At 38.6% G+C, this 22,936-nt stretch overlaps 3 protein-coding genes and 1 pseudogene across 3 annotated transcripts; 1 reads left to right on the top strand and 3 right to left on the bottom strand.

Moving 5' to 3' along the window:
* Positions 1-2,475: 2,475 nt before the first annotated feature.
* LOC149041523 (uncharacterized) lies at positions 2,476-3,477 on the bottom strand. Its single transcript, XM_089180883.1, has one exon. It carries the CDS (start codon positions 3,475-3,477, stop codon positions 2,476-2,478), a length of 1,002 nt encoding a protein of 333 aa, XP_089037009.1.
* Positions 3,478-6,630: 3,153 nt separating this feature from the next.
* Positions 6,631-8,674, top strand: LOC149041524 (uncharacterized). Its single transcript, XM_089181215.1, has 4 exons — positions 6,631-6,782; positions 7,141-7,211; positions 8,086-8,267; positions 8,559-8,674. The coding sequence occupies exons 2-4, from the start codon at positions 7,157-7,159 to the stop codon at positions 8,643-8,645; spliced, it is 324 nt and encodes a 107-aa protein (XP_089037341.1). The 5' UTR covers positions 6,631-6,782; positions 7,141-7,156; the 3' UTR covers positions 8,646-8,674.
* Positions 8,675-14,269: 5,595 nt separating this feature from the next.
* LOC113669040 (uncharacterized) lies at positions 14,270-17,218 on the bottom strand (annotated as a pseudogene).
* Positions 17,219-17,835: 617 nt separating this feature from the next.
* On the bottom strand, positions 17,836-22,905 carry LOC113669033 (uncharacterized). The gene is made up of 2 exons (XM_089180255.1): positions 22,819-22,905; positions 17,836-21,087 (listed from the first exon to the last, which is right to left on the bottom strand). Exon 2 carries the CDS (start codon positions 21,060-21,062, stop codon positions 18,075-18,077), a length of 2,988 nt encoding a protein of 995 aa, XP_089036381.1. The 5' UTR covers positions 21,063-21,087; positions 22,819-22,905; the 3' UTR covers positions 17,836-18,074.
* Between the last annotated feature and the right edge of the window lie 31 nt (positions 22,906-22,936).

Raw genomic sequence — 22,936 nt, forward strand, 5'->3', positions numbered from 1 at the left:
GGAGACTATATTACTTCATTCATCCATGCATGTATTCATTTTAAGGTTTCAATTCATTGCGTGATTTTATTGCATAATTATGTCTACCGGAGAAGAAAAAATTTCAAATTTGCAATTTTGAAAATATGTAATCGGGATTAAAATGATAGTATAAACAAATAAATAAATAAACCACTAATACTATAATCGAGTAGCCATTCAAAGACTTGAATAGTCTTGTATTAGTTGACCATCAAATAAAGTTACATTAAATGTCTTTTCTCATGTATTTTGTTTTTGGTTAGTCTACTTTTCGAGTTCACGAAGCTGTTCTTAACCAACCTTATATTGTGGGCTTGTTTATCTGATATTTTATGTTTACTTTTGCATATTGTATATCTTGCCTTGGCTAGTAATTTTAAAGTGCATCTGTTAGTATGTCTACCCATAATCGTCTTTCAGCACCTGGCTTCAACTCGTTTTGTATCCGTTCGTTTGGCTTCGAATGGCGCTTTAAGACATGTGACTTCGTCCAGTAAAACCTATATCACTTTTGTGAACGAAGAGAGAAATTTTATTGCTAATTGCTAGGTTAGGTAAAGCTACATGACACAGCGGGAAGGGTAGGGAGTTCTCAGGTGAATCCGTGAATTGAACTTATTACAGGCATGCTCTTCTCCAAAGTGGAACATCTAATTGCATTACCATTGTCTTCTGAAAATATTTCAAGCAACAGAGGAAAGTTTAGGGAAGAATGCAATATTAAATAAAGACATTTTTAAGCTTCAAGTACTTCTGCTTTGCTGCGCCTTTTGAAACAAAGAGAACTCGATTTAAGAGGCAATCAGCGAGTGATCATCATTTCATGGCAAACTTTAAAAAGTACATAAAAATCCTTCGATTAAGGAACAAGACCTTTTGAACCCTATCAATTGTACACATGCACATTCGTCCCAAAGGTTCGCATCATATTCAGATAGTTATATGAGAAGCATGATTCTCAGTGACATCAATAAATCGCATGTTACTTAACTGCGCAAATGTTTCCCGATCGCGAGTAAATTCGATGCTTAGCTAATCGACCTTGTTGACCGTGACTTTTCAGTGAGACTTCCTGCTAAAAAGGGAAGACCTCCAAAGCTCATTTGGCTAAGTAAGGAAAGATCCTTCCGACAGCACTGATAAAGTTCAGATTGTAAAACCTGCTTAGACATAGTCCCGCCTTTTACCCGGGAAATGAGGTCAATCTCACAAAGGTTTTCGCCGATTTTTTACGCCGGGCGAAAGCAACGACAAATGGAAAGTAGCCATTACCCTGTCGTAACAAGCACCAAAGGCCGCTCAAATGGTAACGGGGTTCCTTACTTTATGGATTTTATAGGTAATTATGAAACTTACACTTAAAACATCTACTGAATGTCTTCATTCATTTATTGAACCAATGATAACTGTCTTTCGGTTCCGGCTTAATAACAATGGGAAAGATTCAGTGATCATGTCTGACAAATTCTCACATTACAAAATACTGGTTATATCGCGTGTGTGTTTTCACTGATAGATATCAAGCGCATGCCAGTTCGTTTAAAGAACGGTAACCTACTTGAATTACAAGGTAGAACCACACTGGTATATTCATCACAAGTCTTCATATCCAGTTTCATATTTTAAAATATATTGAAATGAATCTTTTTCGAGATGCATTCTAGAATGGATATTCTATTTCGTATTCTGCGTGCGTTCACAGTAATATCCACCCATTTTGCTTTCCGAGTCTGCCGGACATCCAGTACATGTGCTGCTTCTCCATTCTGGTCGATACTCATTTGCATTGCTGCAACATCCAAACGCTGATTCGTCCCTTCGATAAACACGGGAGCGCTTTCTGATTCCAGGTGGGAAACGTAGATTTACTTTTGCAATTACGAGAAGATTAGTGGCAGGGTGGAGTCCATGCCAATTAAGTCTTTTTGCACCGCTTTCTACAGACAAACTCAAGTCCCAGCGTGACAAGATAGTGGGCATGACACGTGATTTCGATACCCTGGAGGTGTTGTCACAAATGAAAGGCAAGTTATCACAGAGACTGTAGGGATTTGCAATTTCTTTTCCTGTAGGGCATTTTGCTGGGTCGTATCCTTCTTCGTATACAGTGACGTATTCGCTATTTTCAAGAGGCAGTACGTACTTCAGTTTAGAGGTTTCATCTACGAAGCTTCCCTCCTTCGCAGTGAGTTGGATGCGTGTTTTGTAGTGCTTTGTTCTGGTTGTTAATACTGCATAGTCCTCGAGGGGTAAATATATCTTGAAACTCTCCACAAAGGGTGCTATGATTTCCCCACTTGTTAACCAGTTGAAGTGGTTCAGCCATGTTTCATTGGCGGGCAGGCGGAAGGTTACTTTGCGGTTTGGTGCGAGGGAAGCTAGATTGATGTAACCCTCGTCTCCTGGAAATTGCGGTTTTGTGGGTAGATAAACAAAACGCTCTTCAATGTCGTACTATGTGTTAGGCTCGTAAGCAATTAAGCTGTCTATCTCACTTTCAGTAAAGAGTTCTTTTGAGGAGCAGGCAACAATTGTTTTGCCGTGGTTCAAGTATCCCAGCTTGTCGCAATATAAGGAGGCCTCAGACTGGAGTCTTGACTGTGTCTTGAAGAAGATTAACATCAGTTCGCTATAGCGCCCATAATTAGTATCGATATCAATGGTCTTCGCGAGCTCAGTGCCGATGTGCGAGCGAATAATTTTGGCGAGCGCATCAACTAGATCGAACTGAAAATTGAAAATGCTTTCTCTAGTTGCAAAGAACTCAGCTAGTGTCCCATCAAGTTTCTCGCAAGTTAAACCAACAGCAGTTTGCGCCAGAGAGGCAGCAATGCCCTCTGGACCAGCCAAGAGATCACAAGCTTTTCCTTTATAAGCAGCCCATAGTTCATTATTTTTTTCCAGCAGATCTTCATCAACTTTCGGCGTGTACCCACCGTAGGCTTCTATGAACTTTAATCCCTCTAACCCAGAGTCTCCACCATTACCGGACTTAATGTCCTCGACAATCTCTTCCAGGTTAACTATCTGGCCTGCATTATCCTCAAAAGACTCCTTTAGTTTCAACGTGTCCGCCTTGAGGTTGTTAACCTCGGTGCTGAGACTTACAATCTCGACGCCTATTATAATATTATCGGCCAAACCCTTTCCTAGAGCACTGAGGCCTTCAGCAAACAAGTTTTCCATCTGTTGAGCAATATTAGCCCCAATTGCAACATCCTTAACGAGGTCAAAGTCTTCCTGAAACTTCTTCAACAGATCGTCATAATTTTCCTGAAATTCTACTAGTTTGGCTTTAATGAATTCTACATCTTTTGTGGCAATACCCTGGTCGTATTTTTGTAGTGTCGTAAAATACTTGGAAAATTCACCAGAGTGTGTTCTGATTTGTTTGTCTACATCCTCGATGCTTGCTAAAAGTTTCAGTTGGTGCAAAGCATCCTTTTTAAGCTCCATCATATGACCGTGGTTCAGTCATCCCTCTTGTCGCAAGTTTCGTGATGAAATCGTGGGATGTCTCCGAGCCTCCTGTAAGTTTTTAAGCAGCACATATTCCAGGTATATATAACCAACAGGGCACATTTTTTCTGATTTCAGTTCGTTGCAAGCCAGAACACCGAATTTAGCTACATCTTCGTACTCGTTAAATGCGCTCAGAGCGGATAGTACATCTAACTTCGAAAATATCTTTCCTGTACTCTACATGTTGCTAAAAGTGGTGCTCCAGTCTAAGGTTGTACTAACGTAAGCACCTACTTTGTACGCTGTGGCCTCTACACGTTTAAAGAGTTGCAAAATTTTCTGTTCGCCTGGACGGCAAAGACTGTTCGACAAGAAAGCACTTACTTCATGCCATAAAACAGCTGCCATTTTTGGGACTGCCTTGATAACATTGCACCCGTTGCCGTTAGTACAAGCAACGCTTCCCCTGTGACATTCATTGGCGTTAATGCATAATACATCTGTTTTGAATTCGTAAGAGATTTCTTGAAAACTGTTACACATGGAAACCAGATTATTTCCTCTCTTCAACTTATCCAGTAATGATTTGAGAACGAAGTGAGTTGTGAAGTCGCTATTTGAATAGAGGCTGTCCACTTTGGTCTTCATGTTTCCGTATGCCGTCATGATGCGATTACTTTCTCTTTGTTGAATTGTTTCTTGGGTTCTGTCAATATTCTGGAAACCTTTCAACTCATTTACGAGACTCTGTAGTTTTTCAATTATATCTTTAGTATCTTGGCTAGTCAAGCTGTTACTGTTCTTGTGGCGGGATACCTCGGTGATCATTTCCTTCATTTTTGTCAGCGCATGGTGGAGCTTGTCTTGCCATAGTGGACTTGTACTCAATGTTCCAGAAATAGCGTTGAGCATCAACAAAAGCAGCGATGTCCTTCCCACCGAGAAGCTCATGACGAGTTTCCAGCTACGACTGAGTATAGCAAGGCGACTGCCGAGTACAAACTCCTACTGAATAAAACAGATCGAAACCTTGCCATGAGTCATACGAACGTCACCAGAAGAGCAATTTTAAAGGAAGGACTAGTTAACGATAAAAGCAACTTAGAAGACCTAAATTACATACGTGTATTTCCCAGAAGTCTTTTCCTAGAAATGGAAGTCTGAAACAGAAAGTTGCAATGTTTTAAAATACTTGGAGCATTCATTAAAATTTGTTCTGATTTATGCGTCTACATCCAAATATCCAACATAAAAAGTTATGGAGGTTAATTTTGCTTAAAATATTTGTGGTACTCCGTGTTAACTATTTGTGGATAAAAAAAGGATCTAATTTTTTTCACCTTCTAGGTATAGAATAGTAATACTGTTCAATACAAAACAAAAAGTAAACAAAAGCAAAACAAAGATAAAAGCAGTAAATTTCTTATAATTTAATAAAAGCTTTCTAGCAGTAGTTGTACATTATCAAGAGTTAGATTTACCTCTCTACAACTGGTTGTTCGCTCTATAATTATTGTGACAGCATACAAAATGCATCATTATTTACTGTCGCTTTAATGTATAGAAACCTCACTCAAACAGAAAGGCATTTAAAAAACACTTAACTGCGTTGTCAAATAAGAAATAACGGAAATTTTAAAAGGTAGTTTTCCATGTTTTTTCCTGAAACAAAAAGTATCCATGAACCTGACAAGGCCAGTCATTGGTTGAAAAGATACATTTTCAAGAAGGAAATATATTCTATTTTTACTCGATAAAATTATCATCACTGCTCACCTTTTCAGCTTCCAAAAATTTTAAAGGTTCCACCGACTTTACTAATTAGACTTAAATGTCTGTCTTATGGTGGTTGAGCGTCAAAGGGCAATCTTAACAATGGTCAGAACAGTCTTACATGTTGGGAGAAAAATGTTACTTCATTTCTCTCACATTACAGAACAACCGGTAACGTTAATTTTGCTCTTCAAAAAGTACCAAAGCTTTGCTTTCAGTGAAGCACTAAGCTGGTGTTTCACGCTTTTTTTCCGACAAAGATTCGTGGCTAATTTATGACCGGTCAGTAAATCTCTTAAGTGTTGCATCTTGTTCTTAAAATTTATCGAATGAATGTGACTTATAAATTGGGAACACACAACTACGGATCATAAAGCAACTCTTGTATCAAAGTTATCTCGCAATGACGGCTTCATAAGTTATTTATAAAGCATATGTCACGGTTTTTATTTGTAGGTTCCTCTGTTCAATTTGCAACTGTTGTAACATTATATTTACTATAACCTGTCAACCAGAAAAATGTCGCGTTGCTTTTATTTTTTTTTAATTGAGCGTTGCAAAACGATTTTGGATTAGAGAGGCTGCTTCGTATCTCCTTTACGTAGTGATTAAAGCATATTGTTTTCAAGTAACGTATTCACTTTTGCTACCACATTGGTCATGCGTATCGTTAACGTACACACCAAAATACTGGAAGTAATGTAACTCTTCACTTAGATAACTTGAAAAAAAATCGCGCACTGAAACTTCGAAAAGTTTGAAGTATTAACCAAGTCTTAATTATTCTTCGCAATACGAGAAAAAAACAAACAAACAAAAACAAAACAAAACCAAAACGAAACGGAAGCAAACAAATATAACAAAAGAAATCTTTCAACTGGCTGAGTTTTTTGTCATCGCATATTCTTTTAGGTTAAATTGCTCCTCAGAGAGCTTGAACTCAAATGCAAAACCAAAACAAAAAAAAAGAAAAAGAATACTCCTACTTTTACTTTCCACTGCTACACAGAATGATGATAATTCGAGTTCAAGAAAACGTAGCAAAACTTATCAGCTAAATGGGACTTCTTAAAAGTGCTTAATTTTAAAAACACAAAATCGACTGGATATTTCTTTCGAAACAATGGTGCATTTGAAAGTTATAATTTTACTGTTTCATTTTTAAATTTGACTTTTTTTTTGTAGAACAGGTTTTTTATATTCGTCATCACCATTAAGTCATGTCTTAGTTAAATTAAATGAATGAAATTAGGAGTAAACTGATTGGACCCTACATCGAAGATACTTACAAGACGCCTGTTTGTCTTGTGTACTGGTACCTGTTTATGCTGTTCTTGCGTCGTGTCAAAAAAGTCATAGAAAAAACTGATGGAAGAGAGTAACATTGACCCTAAACAAAGCTCCGTCAAGAAAAGTTTCATCTCGCACCTTTATTTGGCAGATTTCCTTCTAGAAGCTAAAATACTCTTGAGGAACGAAAAGATTTAGCATTGTGTTTTAAATTTGTGGGATACTCGGTAAATAAGGTAAGGGGTTACTCTATTGACTTTTGAATCGTAACGACATGAAATGGAAGGTAAAACAGTTAGCCCATTTTATCCTTACAGGTTTTAAGCCTGGTGTTAAGATAAAAATAAAGAGAATGTAAATCTTACATTTGATTTTCCTAATGCAGCAAAAACATTTTAAATCTTGAGCAAGTAACAAAGCTCATGTTGTGAACAATCAGCTTCGAAAGGATGGCGGTGTTCGCTTCGTAACAAAAGTGAAAGAAACTGATCTTAGAGACGTAAAAAGATAAAGCGATTACTGTTGCTCAGAAAAACATCGATAGAAGCACCATGAAATTTACGTGAGTGAATTGCTATTGCGTTTTATTCCTAGGTTTCTTGTAACGAACATGAGGACTCTCGTTATCGCCACACTGCAACTGTTCATATTGTTGAACATGTCAGGTAAGAGAACTATTTGTCGTTTTGCGCAACGCCTGTCATTGTAGCTACAATTTTATTCATGATTGACGTCCACTATAAGCTAAGCTTGTATGAGGTTACCATTACTGATCAAGTTACTTTCAGACTCTGATACGCTCTGCCACATAGACACATTAATAGGAGTTACATAAAGACAGGTTAACATTTTTGTGAGACAATAATTAAGCCAACAATCAATTTAACCAAGTATCTCTTCGTTCATTCTTTGCGAAATTATATGAAACAACTTAACAGTTACTTGAATATGAAAGCGATCTTAGACATACAGGCCTGATTTTTGAAGTACAGGCCTGAATTTTGACGTACAGGCCTGAATTTTGACGTACAGGCCTGAATTTTTTCAGGCCCTTTTCTCACTACTGATGAAGTAGTGAGAAACTGCGAAGATCGCTTTCATATTCACGTCTTTATTCGCATTTCAAATAAACGACTTTCATACATTCACAGTCGTCAATAGTTACTGGCCACTTCCTGGGGCTTGCTTTGCTTTTTTACTGGTTCTCTTAAAAGTTGTATTTGCTTTCGTTAAAGGGGGAGTGAAAAGGGAAAGCCAATAATTCATGATTCGTTCAAAGTTTATGGGTAAAAGTACAAAGAGGACAATCCATACCCGATCGTCGTGAATTTTTCATGATAGAGGTGGTTTAGTGATTTAGAGTGTCATTGCTACTGTCACTATCAGTCACTCCTTCCTCCTCTTCCCGTTTTAGCATCATTGTCGCTGCCAATGTTATGCCCGTCCTTCCCACTGCTAAGGCCACTGTCTTCATACTTTTCCTGATCTTTGTCATTCTCATTGCCGTTGTTAAAGTTTATTCTAATGTTATTGTAACAGATAAACTCGTAAATGGATTATGCGGCAATCCTGGAGGAAGCAATGCTATTCACAGTAACTGGGTAGCTTGCCTCAGGGCTAAGAACAATGGATGCCCTCACAACTTTCCGGTACTTGAACAGACAGGCCTTTGCCCCAACGGGGAAGTTTGTTGCTTTCTTCAACCAGAATTTTTCGCAGAGGTAAAGCATGCTCAATGAGCTTTGACAACTTAATTTCTTGCAAACTAGTTTCAGTATCCATCAACTTTGAACTACCTCCTGGCCCACTAACAACCTACTAAGACATTTTTCTGAGATGTCCATTGAGTAAATATAACCACCGTTACACATGCAGCACATGATGATCTATGATAAGAGCCAAATGAAACTTTGGAGCATTTTTTGCAGATCAAAACACACAGCAGTGGCGTATATTTTGCATTGTTTTCTCGTTTTTTCTTTTCTGATTTGTTTGTTTCTGTTTTTTGGCAGGCGGAGCCATATCACTGCACATTACGAAAACGCAAGAGAAGCGTATTGGAGAAATATATTTCACATGATCATAGTCATCTTAACTAACGTTGTGGTGTTGTTAATTATTAATTTTATACTCGTTATCTTTCAATAAATTTACATTAATCTTTCTACTTTCCTTATTGATATCGAAATGGTGAAAATCAAACCTCAACTTGACTAAAATTGGGGCTTGAGAAAAATCTGAACAATAAGTATTCCCAGTGCAACATCCAAGGGCTGCTTCATCTCTGAATCGCCCTATAACACGCTTAACCGAAGCTTAACTTTTCCAATGATCAGAAGGTTTGTGGCGGCATTTGGAGCGTTCCAAGTCAAGTCTTCTACCCCGGACCCCTTGGTGAAGCTGATCATCTATGTGAATAGAATAGTGGGCACAAGCACTTCAGGTTCTGGTATCACAGATTCTGGGAAGATTGTACGGAATGAACATCTCTTTCCAATGAAATCCTTCGGTGTATGTTATGACGTAGTTGCTGTCAGCTAATAGTTTGATAGTTTGATCTAATAGATAGTTTGTATACGACTTCACCAGTTTCAGTGAATGAGCTGCCAGCCACCAACGTCAGCACAGCGCGGGTTTTTTAATATTCTTTATCACTTCCCGTTTCATAATATATATAGGAGGATACTGCTTAAAACTTTGCATAAATGGTGCCAAATTTTCTTCATTCGCCAACCAGTTGTAATTGCGTAACCATGATCGCCGGGAAAAGAATCCAGTCGACAAACACTCGCCGATTTTCTTGCCCTGGTTGAGGTACTCCGACTAATCGCAGTACAAGGCAGTATGTGACTGAAGGCGGTATTGTTTCATAAAAAGGCCCAGCATAAGCTGACTTGCGATCAGAAGGTCATTAGAAAAAGTTATAGATTGTGCTAGCTTCTTAGCTACTTCAACGACGCCTGCTAGAGCATCAACAAGATCGAATTGAAAATCAAAACTGTTATCTCTAAGGGCTGCAAATTCGGCTAAAGTTCCTTCTAGTTTTTCACACAGAAGCATTCCCCTTAGCACACCCTGACTCGCAGAGGCGCCAATACCTTGAGCACTGAACAACAGATCGTAAGACGAGTCCTTAAACGCTGCCCACAAAGCATCATTTTGAGCAGGACGAGCCCTCGAAACCTTTGGAGTGTAATCACTCATGGAAATTTAGAGAAAATGAATAGACGTAAGAAAGAAAAAAGCGTAAAAAGAGAAACTTTGTTTTGACCACTGTTAACTGTCACTGAAATTGGCTAAAGGTTCTCAAATTTGCTTAAATAGAATTAGCCAAGCCTAAAAGAGGAGCTCCAGTTAGTTTATTTTACAGCCCTTCGCTTTATCAAAACTCCTCTCTGGCTGGTTATTCACGAATTTAGAGACCATGTATTAATTATGTAGAGGGAGCAGAGGATCAAAGGTTTTTTTTTGGAATTTAAAGGGGGTTTGATCTGCTTTCGTATGTTACGGAACCCATCAAGAGAATTTTGAATAGCCACAACGTTAAAGTTGGTCAAAAACCCTTTCAGACTTTGGGGCATATTTTCGCCAAACCTAAGGATCCTGTCACGAAAGAACAACGAACCGACGCCATTTATTCTATTCCTTGCAATGATTGTGACAACGAATACATCGGACAGACCCAAATATCAGTTTAGTACACGTTTGAAAGAGCATCAAAAAGCGGTTTTCTTTTGCAAAAAAGAAAATTCAGCTTTGTCGGAGCCCACCTGCCCAACTAACCATGCAATTGGGTGGCATATTAACTCCGCCCACACTCCTTTAAATCGTGATAATAGCGGCTTACTTCCTGACGCCTATTTACACCTAGTCAGAAAAAAAGCAGCTAATACATTTAATAAGGTAACTTAAGCAAAATTGTATATTCCCTCCATTTTAATCAGTGAAAACATGCAGGCTACAGACTTGGCTGTTGCAAAAACAAACTGTTTCACAACTTTTTAGTGTTTTTAAGCTTCAAAAGAATAGATATGCTGAACAGTTACATTACAAAGTTAAAAGTTTGAAAGCTGAAAGGTTTACATTACACTCATGAAACCCCTCTTACCATCCGGGCAATTTAATGCCATAACTTACTTCAACCAATCATGCTTACAGAAATAATTCTTTGTCACTTTTTGGGTATATGTCCCACCAAACACGCAAATACAAACTTTTAAAGCATCTCAGAGTATATAATTGTACAGGTCTTATAGAAGGCACAGTCCTGTAAAGTGAGTGACATTTCAAATATTATCCCAGGAAACTGTAATCTTCAGATTTAAGCCAAAACTTAGGCATTTTAAAACAGAGGGCTCAGGTTTCCAACGTCACCCATGCTGTTGTTGTAGTTTCGACGGAAACTTCTTTCATCTTCAGTTAATTAATGTACAAAGCGTTGGAAGTTGAATTTCTATGGTAAGTAGAACAATGCTAATTATGATAAATGGTGATAACAAGAAAAGAGGTGAAGCATGAAAGTGTGAGAATTAAAAGGATAGTTTTAGATTTACATGGTGTAATTGTTGATTCAAGGATGGTTGTTCCTTTTGAATATATGAATAGCCTCTTTAATCTTGAGTTGGAAACCGGTAGAGGCGTGATCCAAAACATGGAAGCTATCTGCTGCACATAAAGCGCAACAATGAGCAGAATCTTGCAGATGCTTGAAAATCTGAGAGGCCCTGTCACTGACTAAGTGCTCTCTAACACGTGTGGAAAAATGACGGCACGTTTCGCCGACGTAACAAGCATTACAACCAGCACATACCAACTTATAAACCACACGTGAACGGAGCCCGTCAGGGACAGGGCCTTTCACACCAAACAAGTTGCCGATCTTAGTATCCAAGTCATTGCAATAGGGCTTGATAAAATGGCGAATCTTTTTTTGTGTGATAGCAGAAAAATGGCCTATGTAGGGTAGCTTAAAGTAAAACGTAGGTGAAGTGGTGGGAAGGGGACCCCTGGGATGACAATTGCATTTACTTTATCACCTGTTGTTTTCTTTCCCCAGCGACTAGCTAACCCTTTAACTCCCAAAAGTTATCAATATGTAACTTCTCCCTAACACATCTATTCATCATCCAGCAAACAGGTAATGAGATTAATGTAACATTCAAACCCAACAGGAAGAGGTTGTTCAGTTGATCTTACACAGAATCCTCTTAACTAATTACAAAAGAGTAAGAAAAAGAACTGAAGTAATAAAAATTCATTTTCATATATTTTTGGTAATTAATTTTTTAATCAATAATTCAACACTGACCTTACTGAACAAATACTTAAAATGGAAATCTAGCTTATTAGTATGGGTGCGAACCGAGAGCCAACCGACTGGATACGAAAACGCAACCTCTTCACACCAAATGCTAACAAGCCATATAACTTTCATCTGTCTTTGTATCTTGATTGCTATAAAATTCATACTTTTGAATTCATTTAGATTACCTAGTGAATTGTAAGTGCGGCGATTATAGCATTGCCGAAACAGACTGGGCAGCTTGTCGCATTGCAAAAAAAGGAAACTGTCCCAATAATTTCATCAAACTTGACGATGATGGCGCTTGTGCACCAAGTAGCGTAGGAGACCACCACTGGGTGTGTTGCCTTATGACCCAAAATACTGAGTTTAAGGTAAATTTAATTTAAAACCAGTGGGTGTTAAAAGAAAATAAATTTGAAAGATTCCTTGGCTTGAAATATTACAGAAAGCTACGTGTATAATAAGCTTTTATTTCGGTTTATCTCAGATTTTAAAGAATGGTAATCAGCCTACAAATATATTCGTCAAAGCACCTAAAAATCCTTAGATCTACAGCAAATTTAAGGATTAACATTAGAGGCCATTGAAATAGTCTTTCTTCCACGGTGATCTTTCGGTGACTTCAACGATCTCCCAAATTGATCACATGGTCTTCACTTTGTTCTCGTTTTCAGCGCTGTAGTTTTCTTCAAGTTTGGCTAAACTATTAACTTATTTGCTTATTAATCATCATTTATTTAATGGTCCATTTTGTTTCAAATTGTGTAACATTTATTTATTTTTGCTTCATAAAATTACAGAACTAATTCAGTGTTGCCTTCATAATTTCGTAGCGGTCGAATTTTTGTGTTTTAAATGCCTGGCACATGTTATCTCCCCACAGACAAGGGATTAACCATGTCTGGCAGGAAAATAAGCAAGCAATGACGAGGCAAAGAAGACTCAAACACCAATAATTTTGTTAAAAAGCATAGACTTGTTCCAATAATTTTCTTCCAAAATAAACAATTTCTGGAAATTATTGAATGTGTATCTTAACTGGTGACAGTATAATGGCTATCGCCGAATATCGTGCTCTTTTGTCTTAATTTTTCGGAGGGGAGTGGTATCTGTCCACATCCCTCTAATTGTTCATATCCATGGCCCTCGAAAAACATGCTCGTAACAGCCCTAAGCACGTACCTGCCATTTTTCAGTTCGCATAATTCTCAAGAACATAATCGCTTCTTTTTTCGTCCAAAAAGTTGAAATTTGCTTCCTAAAAGCTCCCCTTTTGTGGAGTTTGTGCGGGTATTTTATTGAATTCAACTGAGATGGTTGACGTTTATTTATCATCACTGGAACATTTTCAAATCGCTTTTGTTTTCAATCTGTCCGATGAATTTCGAAGACGCGCTTTATCAGCTGGTTCTCTTTCCCAGAGCTCGGAAATAAACAAGTCATTCTCGATTCTTATTCAGATGGGATATTTTTACCAAGCTTGTTCGGTCAAGATGGCTAGATATATGAGCCATTTTCGCGTCCTTATAGACGGAATCAAGGCAAATTCAAAGTCCATGAGAACTCGATCAATATCTCGTCATCTTGACCTCGCGCTTGGTCAATAACGTATATGTAATGATTGCATTCCAAGAAATAGAAAGGTTCACTTTATCCTCTCTTGATATCCTCTCCTATGCAAAGGGCCAAAGTATCCTATTCAATTTCATTTAAAATGTCGTACAATAATAGGTTTTCTCACTGGAACTTGTACTTGTTAACTTTTTTCCTAAGTCAGACGTATAGCAACATTCATGGGTAAAAATTATTTCCTGGCATACGGCATGCACTATTGCTTGCTGTTAAAAGAAAATTTGTTTTTGAGGACCAAACAGAACTAAACGGAATTCAAAAGGCGTCGCCGCAGTTGAAATTGAATTATACGCCAGGAGATGATAATATGTCACTAAAAGAAACAAGTTTCAAAATAAAAGTGAGCCAGTTTTAACATAATGCAGGATTCGTAATGCGGGTTCTTAAATTCCCGTATCCGTTATTCCATTTTTTCTTGTCTTATCTTGTCTTATTTAGTAAATTATTTTTTGCCTTTGCTGGCGTTGTAAGTGTCTTAGAGAATGGATCCCGAGCTCCTGGAACAACTTCGATAGATTAATTGAAATGGAAAAAACGCACCAAAGATATATTATTTTTAATAGTATCACTCAGAATCATTTGAAAAATATCAGGAAAGTATTTGTAACAAACACTGAGTATACTTTCAATAACGGAATTTTCTAATTAAACCTAACCTGTACTCAATCAATATGGCCAATTCAATCGAGTGAAATCACAGAATTCTTATTCAATCACATTTTTTCCTGAAGTAGGGTGCATTTAATCCCAACCTCTCATTCTGAAAGTCTCCGAGCAATAGTCTAGCTAGCTAGGTTCCGTTGCCACATCTTCATTTCCCTTTTTACAATAATATCCCCTTAAATTTATGACTGATTTTGTTGGGTATAAATTGGGGTTGGGAAATGGGCATGAGGTGGGAGATGGGCAGGAAGTACACTCTCTGATCCTCCAATCTGAGCGGTAAGTATTCCCAGCGCAACATCCAAAGGCTGCACTGTCGCTGAGTCGTTCTATAACGCGCCTTTTCTTGACTTGAGGGTGAAACCTAAGCTTAACTTTCCAGATGATCAAAATATTTGTGGCGGCATTTGGTGCGTTCCAAGTCAAGTCTTCTCCCCCTGACCCCTTGGTGAAGCTGATCTTCCATGTGGACAGAATAGTGGGCATAAGAACTTCGGGTTTGGGTGTCACTCTGGTACTGGTATCACATATTGTGGGAAGATTGTCACAAAGACTGTATGGATTAGACGTCTCTTTCCCATTTGGGCATCGATGAAATCCTTCGGTGTATGTTGTGACGTAGTTGCTGTCAGCTAGCGGTACGTTGTACACGACTTCACCAGTTTCAGTGAATGAGCTGCCTGCTACGGATGTCAGCACAACACGGGTTCTTGAATGTTCTTTATCACTTCCCGTTTTATATTCTTTAAGAGGAAGGTACAACTTGAAACTTTGCACAAATGGTACCAAATTCTCTTCACGCGCCAACCAGTTGTATTTGCGTAACCACGATCGCCACGCTGGAACACGGAAGGTCACAGGATTCCCTTTTGCCAGGGAGGGTAGATTAATAAAAGACGTATCGAACTTATTCTCAGGACGGGTTGGTATGTATACAAATCTTTCCTCTTCGTGAAATGTTGTGATTGAGTCGTATGCGATTAGAGTGTCTAAGTTATGTTCGGTAAAGAATCCAGTCGACGAACACTCGCTGATTTTCTTGCCCTGCTTGAGGTACTCCAGCTTATCGCAGTACAAGACAGCATGTGACTGAAGACGGTATTACGCCATAAAAAAACCCAGCATAAGCTGACTTTCGCTCAGAAGGTCATTTGAAACTGTAATAGATTGTTCTAGCTTCGTAGCGACATCGCCACGAACAACGCCTGCTAAAGCGTCGACAAGATCAAATTGAAAATCGAAAATATTCTCTCTAAGGGCTGCAAATTCGGTTAAAGTTCCTTCCAGTTTTTCACATAAAAGCATTCCTCCTAACACACCCTGAGTTGCAGACACGCCAACACCTTGAGCACTGAACAACAGGTCACAAGTTGATTCCTTGAAGGCCACCCACAGAACATCATTTTGAGCAAGCCGAGCCTTCGAAACTTTTGAAGTGTAATCTCCATAGCCTTTAATAAACTTGTCAGCACCAAAGCCAATTTCTTTAATCTTGTTCTTCTTAATGGCTTCGACCATGTCGTAAAGGTTTGAAATCTGAACTGCATTATCTTTGAAATCTCTCGCTAAGGCTGACAAATCTTCGTACACGCTTGCAAGATTAACCATTAAAGCAACACCTTTGCCAGCTTCGGCAATAGCCCTTGCAACCCCTGCTGTTTGCTCATAGATATCGCCTGCTTCTACTCCGCCAAATATGACCTTCAAAGGATTAGAGTTCTCCGCTATCTTAAGTCCCAGAATAGGACTTTCTTCTGCTACTTGGAGGGCCTGAGCTGTTATTAAAGTTTTTATAGCACCTTGAACATCTTTTTCCAGCTTGCGAGACAGAGTTCCAGCCCTGTTGTCAAACTCCTTTAATTTATCCTTAAGGAACGTTACGTCCGCTTGGGCAATACCTTGATCGTATTCTGCAAGGCCTTTGAAATACCCGAAAATGCCTTTCACAGCGGTTTACAAATTTTCTTCTAAGTTTCGGATGTTTCCTAAAAGCTCAATGTGCTGCAAAGTTTGAGTCTGGGCGTCAATTTGAGTCAATTTGAGTCATTTTTGCATTTTTATGCATTTTTATGCATGCTATGTCGGCGGAACCTCTCGACATTTATTTATCCACACGTGTGTGTGAGCGCTTGGTCAGTGATAGGACCTCTCACATTTTCAAACATTCACAAAATTCTCAACAATGTCGCACTTTACGTTCTGATAAGTGTTATAGCATCTTATATCGCGCTTCCACGACTCTCCAACTTAAAATCAAAGAAGCTATTCACAATCAATGGGAGCAACCTACATTTACTCATTAACTTTACCATGTTAATTTGAAACTTTCCTTGTAATTGTTTACATTATTCTGTTTCTGTTGTTTGTTTTGTCCAACCAGCATTGTACAGTCCACTTTAAATTCAGTCTTATATTCTGATTATAAAAAGAAGTAAAAGTAGAAATCAAACAAGGTAAATTAAGGGAAAATAACCAACAAAAACAACTGAACTGATCCAAGGCGGCCATTAATCTTAGCTAGTGGCTCCGATTCTCCCACTGAATCAAGTACAATTCAAATTGGGGGGAAATTTTCTACCTGACGCTTTTAGATAACCTGGATGTCAGTCGTGAACTTAGGAAAAGGGAAAACTAGCATTTAGAATTTAAAACATAATTTTTGCAACAAAACGAGCAGAAGAAATAACAGCCAAATTTTATCTAGGCCTTTAAACAATTTGAAAGGAATATGAAGATGAATGTCTCTTGAAATTTCTAAAAATAATTCGACCTTTCGAAAACTGTCATGGAAGGAAACTTAACTTTGGGTGCCGCCATTTGGAGTGCTGCCTAATAACCTAGTCGCTTTTCAATAACGTCTTTTCCCCGTCTCTCAGTGACTGGTTTAAGTAGTTGTGAGCTTCAAAAAAGGCATTCTTGATTCATTGTCCACTACGAATTCTTAGCACATTTGAAAAGAACTTTTCGAAAAAATTAGGTTACTCGAAAACTTAGACAGAGTCAGAATTTCATTCGTGCCCTTTTCTCAGAAAAACATTGGATAGTTGTACCATTGAGTTTAAGCGAATGCATCGTGCATGCGTTTCATTCCTACTTTTCCTGTACGCGCCAGGAAGAGAATCATTAGCGTTAGACTACAACTGCTCATATTCTGTAATATATTGGCTCAGTGACTTTGTCGTCAAATTAAATTTTACAGAGATTTTAGGCATTCTTACTTGTTCTTCTGGTTCTCAAGATTCTAAAACATGGTACATTTTATGCCTAAAGTTAGCATATGCCATGCAGCCTTGCCTCCCTACCCACATAAATTTTTGGACTGTTATCATATTTTTTTCTGAGCGCCAAAGAGAACAAAACCCAAGAGTCTCAACACGCCATTTTCGTCTCAGCGCTCAATGGCGTTTAAGTTAAAACTAAATTCCATACCAAAAGATGACAAGGAGTCAGTAAAGGTAACAAGTATCCCATTTTAAGTCAGGTGTATGAGAGGAATGCACAGAGACAAATTTGTCTTTTTCCTGTCATAAAAACATCGTATGGTCTCTTTAATAGCGTTATCTTAAATCATCTTATTATTTAGTTATCGATTCCCTTTTTTCGTCTTTGTTGGCATTATAACCCTCCTGGATGATGGAATTCAAAGAACGTACAATTTAATAGCATTACAGATGAATATAACGCAATAAATATTTATCTGAGATTTAATTCGTTCATTTGAACAATATTACTGTCGAATTTGTCACAAAAACTCAGAGGATATGATACCGGTATTTCCTAATTCTTGAAAACCTAAATCTAAACTATTCTAATCATTCATGCGATTGTTAATCGAGCGAGATCACATCACTTTTAATCACTCGAACTGTTTTCTAAGGCAGTGTGCATTTGATCATGATCTCTCGTTCCGACGTGTTAAAGTAGAACCCTAGCTACTAGATGGTTCCTTCGCCACATCTTCATTTCCTTTTTCACAGTAATATCCTCTTAAATTTATGACTGATTTTGTTGGGCATGAATTAGGGTTGGGAGATGGACATGAGGTGGGGGAAGGGCAAGACGTACAGGCTCTGTTTCTCCACTCTGAGCGGTAAGCATTCCCTGAGCAACACCCATCGGGTGCTTCGTCTCTGAGTCGCCCTATAATGCGCCTTTTCTTGACTTGGGGAAGGAAACGAAGCTTGACTTTTCCAATGATTAGAAGATTCGTGGCAGGATTTGGCGCGTTCCATGTCAAGATTTGTTCCCCCGAATTTTTGGTGAAGTTGAGTTTCCATGTTGATAGAACGGTGGGCATAAGTGTTGCGGGATCGGGCGTCACCCGGGTACTGGTATCACAGACGGCGGGAAGATTGTTGCAGAGGCTGTATGGATTGGATATTTCTTTCCCATTTGGGCATCGATCAAATCCTTCATTGTAGGTTGTAACGTAGATGCTGTCGGCGAAAGGTACGTTGTATACGACTTCACCTGTTTCAGAGAATGAGCTGCCTGCGACAGACCTCAGTTCAATACGGGTTACTGAATGTTCTTTGTCACTTCCCGTTTTGTATTCTTTAAGGGGAAGGTACACCTTGAAACTCTGCACAAATGGTGCCAAATTCTCTCCACTCGCTAGCCAGTTATATCTAAGTAACCATGATCGCCGCGCTGGTATACGGAAGGTAACAGAATTCCCTTTTGCCAGAGAAGGCAGATTTATAAAGCCCGTATCAAAATCGTTTTCAGGACGAGTTGGTATGTATACAAATCTTTCAACCTCGTGAAATGTTGAGATTGGTTCGTAGGCAATTAGAGTGTCTAAGGTATGTTTTATAAAGAATCCAGTCGAGGTGCACTCGCCGATTTTCTTTCCTTGGTTCAGGTACTCCAACTTATCGCAGTACAAGGCAGCATGTGATTGAAGACGGTATTGTGCCATAAAAAAGCCCAGCATAAGCTGACTTGCGCTCAGACGATCGTTTGAAACTGTAATAGATTCTGAAAGCTTCTTCGCAACTTCACCCCGAACAACGCGAGCTAGGGCATCAACGAGGTCAAATTGAAAATCGAAAATATTTTCTCTCAGGGCAGCAAATTCAGCCAAAGTTCCTTCCAGTTTTTCACACAACAGCATTCCTCCTACCACACCCTGAGTTGCAGCGGCACCAATACCTTGAGCACTGAACAACAGATCGCAAGTCGAGTCCTTAAACGCTGCCCACAGAGCATCATTTTGAGCAAGCCGAGCCTTCGAAACTTTTGGCGTGTAATCCCCGTAGCCCTTGATAAACCTATCTGCATCAAAACCAATGTCCTCGATCTTGTTCTTCTTAATTGCTTCCACCATGTCGTAAAGGTTTGCAATCTGATCTGCGTTATCTATGAAGTCTTTATCCAGTGCTGACAAGTCGTCGTACACGCTTGCAAGATTAACCATTAAAGCAACTCCTCTTGCTGCTTCCGCAATAGCCCTTGCTACCTCTGTTGTCTGCTCATAGATATCACCTGCTTCTAATCCGCCAAAGATTACCTTCAATACATTGGCATGCTCAGCGATCTTAAGTCCCAAAATTGTACTTTCTTCTATTACTTGGAGGGCCTGAGCAGTTACCAAAGCTATCATGGCACCTTTTACATCTCCGTCCAGCTTCTCAGACAGAGTGCCAGCCCTACTGTCAAACTCCTTCAATTTATCCTTTAGGAACGTAACGTCCGCTTGGGCAATACCTTGGTCGTACTCTGCAAGGCCTTTGAAATACCCGGAAATGCCTTCCACAGCAGTTTGCAAATTTTCGTCTAAGTTTCGGATGTTTCCTAAAAGCTCAATGTGCTGCAAAGTTTGAGTCTGTAGTTTTATCATTTCTTGGTTGTCTATCCTGGAATACAAACGCAAGTTACGGGTGGCAGGAGGATTGTCTCGGTCCAGTTTGAGTTTCTTTAATGATTGGAACAGTTTTGAAATACTTCCGACGGTACACATGTCTTCTGCTTGTAAATCAATACAGGCCAGAGAAACATAAGACATGGCATTTTTTCTCTCCTCCACGAGTGCCATGGCATCTGGCAGACTTGAAAAAGCCCGTACTTCAACTGCTTTTCGAAAGAAATCATCCCAGTAAAGGGTGCTGCTATATGCCAAAATTAATTGTCCCATTCTGTCAATCTCTTTGAGATCTGCTTCCAAAGATGACTTGTCGGGTCTACTCAGAGAATTGCTACAAAAGCTACGTGCTATGAAAGTGCTAACTTTGTACCACAGCAAGGCACCCATCATAGGGATGGCGGTTGCAACATCACATTTATTGTCATCAACACATGCATCTTGCACGTTAGTACCATCGGAGTAACCATAAGGATGAGGAGTTTCGGATCCAGAGCATAATTTAACGTTCTTACAGATTTTGTCTGTTGAAAAGGTGTAAGCGTCTTGCTTATCGAGGTCTTCTTTTACTCGAGAACACATGGTTTCTATTGGTATGGCCACACTTTCTGGTGGCCCTTGGGACGGACTGAGAAGAGTGGCGATGCAGCGATAGTCGTAATGAGCACGAAGCGTTCTTAGGATGAAACCTAATCCACGTTCTCGATAATTTGTCTGAAGGCTCTTGCTCTTAAAAAACTTTGATACAACGGGAATTTCTGGTTCATCTAGAAGTTTCTTCAGATCTCCAAGCAGACTTCTGTCCTCTTCTATGGCAGATACATTGAGGTTGTCAATCCCTTCAAGATGAGAAGGCAATTGCTCCAGGATACTGATAAGTTTTTCAGCCTGTGCGGCATTTCCTTCTCTTTTTAACTTTTCAAAAACTGGAACACTTTCATCCCGAGCTTGAAGAACCTCTTGCAGTTTTTTTGCCCATTGCAGATCTTTTTCTGTTCCTTTCACACCGAAAAGGATTGCAAGAAAAACGATGCCGCATCTTACAGCAATCATCGCTTACCCTGGAATGATAGTCTCACTGCAAAATACAGTAAAATAAACTAAACATCATGAAACTAAACAATAAGAAAAAGACTTCAAAAACTATACATTTAGGTCACGTGTAGGTGGTTAAACTGATGAACGACTAAATTATTTATAATTTCTTTTCATTTTTACTTAAAACTGATATTTAAATTTTCCATTACACTAAGAAAATAGAACAAAACATTTCCTGATAATAATATTATCCAATTTTGTCTTAAAAGAAGAGTTATCTTAAATTTACGGTACTCCATCTTGAAAGAGTGCCCTAAATAAATTCAATGAGCCACAAAGTTATCCTTTGGAATTACATTCGGTGAACCTCAACAATTCGTCGTTAAAAATTTATGTTGACTTTTGCTCTCGTTATCTTACTTTAATTTTATTTTATTTTTTCATCTTTATTTAAACTGTCTTTTGTTTTTGATTTTATTGTAATTGTATTATGTTTTGTTTCAATTAAACCAGTGGTCCATTTTGGTCGTAGGTTAGTTTTTACCGACATTTTCGTGATGCAGGTACCCTTAATTTCCGGCAAGTAATCGATTAGACGGTAATTTTACAATCCGATAAAGCAGCAAAATGAAACCGAAACACGTGAGGAAAAAATGTTTTATATTTCGGCTTTTCAAACAGGAAAGAAAAGGAATTTAGACAAAGCTTAAAAAAAAAGGGAGCCCGTGTATTTCTGGACCCTACAAAATCAGCACTATCTTGCATCAAAGCGAGAAATAACATTTTGTCCACAGAATTCCTAAACATTGTAATAAAATTCCATATCATATGATATTACCGTTTTAAAAAGGGATTTCCACAAGTTTCGAATCTTGTAAAGCGATGATACCATACAGTACCAACTTACAGACCTATTCAATTTTATCTAAAGATAACAACTGATGCATGAAAAGCACTCCAACTAGTAACAATGTTTTAGAAACCCAAGTGGGAAAACCAGGTTCACTCTGTAACCCCTAATAAGAATAAGGAAAATGATCACGAACTCAAGAAGCTGTTGATTGTTGGGCAAACTTTCCTTGTAAGATAACGAATAGAGATTAGTATGAACAACTTGTAATCTGACATTAGAGTGTAGAGGGTTGGTAGAAAAGTAGGATGGGGAAAAAAAGGAACTTCAGTAGGACTACGAGTCCATTCTCTCGTTTAAAGCTATAGGACATATAGTTCAGTAAATTTGCTGAAGCTCTATTCACGGTACTACACTGTCGTTCAAGATTTACTTTTTTAAAAGATTTATATTAATCTCGATTTTAGAAGAGGAAAAAACGGAAAAAATGGGACATCGATTAGGTATCAACTGTAGCTTTCCATCAAATACTTCGTCAAATTTCTGTACCATCAACAAGGAGGTAAACGAACGTTTTTCCTAATAACGTTGCATGTTACCAAAATTTCATCTTATTTCTCTGATTCGCGGCAGTTCGTGCAATAAGTATACCAAAACTTATCGGCCGAGAGAATAATAGAGGTTGGTGCAAACTATTCAAGTAAAACATTTACACATTATCTTTCAAGGACAATCTTCACCAGGTGCGCTTCAAAACGTTTCAATTAGTTACAATACGAAATGTATGCTGCTAGTCAGTGATGATGAATGGATGTCCTATCCAAACTCACGTTTTCATGTATTCGCCTACTCCTACAGCATTTTTTCCGCCATGTCAAAAAAAAAAAAAAAAAAAAAAAAAGGGAAACCCATTCGACATACCTTGGCTAGTCGTGTCCTGATACACAATAACACGGTTTCTAATTTACGAGAAAAGTCAGGTTAATTTCTGGTACCAGTGAACTTTGCTTTACCCTCTTTCATGGTTCTGCTTGTGAGA

Source organism: Pocillopora damicornis, chromosome 8 (genome assembly GCF_964200805.1).
Source record: "Pocillopora damicornis chromosome 8, jaPocDami1.2, whole genome shotgun sequence".
In the NCBI taxonomy this organism is placed as follows: Eukaryota; Metazoa; Cnidaria; class Anthozoa; order Scleractinia; family Pocilloporidae; genus Pocillopora; species Pocillopora damicornis.

Bases quoted from the DNA above. Each gene is read 5' to 3' on its own strand.
- LOC149041523 (XM_089180883.1), bottom strand. From the start codon at position 3,477: ATGGAGCTTAAAAAGGATGCTTTGCACCAACTGAAACTTTTAGCAAGC.
- LOC149041524 (XM_089181215.1), top strand. From the start codon at position 7,157: ATGAGGACTCTCGTTATCGCCACACTGCAACTGTTCATATTGTTGAAC. The intron at 7,212-8,085 runs GTAAGAGAACTA...TTATTGTAACAG, and splicing joins CATATTGTTGAACATGTCAG to ATAAACTCGTAAATGGATTA. The intron at 8,268-8,558 runs GTAAAGCATGCT...GTTTTTTGGCAG, and splicing joins AACCAGAATTTTTCGCAGAG to GCGGAGCCATATCACTGCAC.
- LOC113669033 (XM_089180255.1), bottom strand. From the start codon at position 21,062: ATGATTGCTGTAAGATGCGGCATCGTTTTTCTTGCAATCCTTTTCGGT.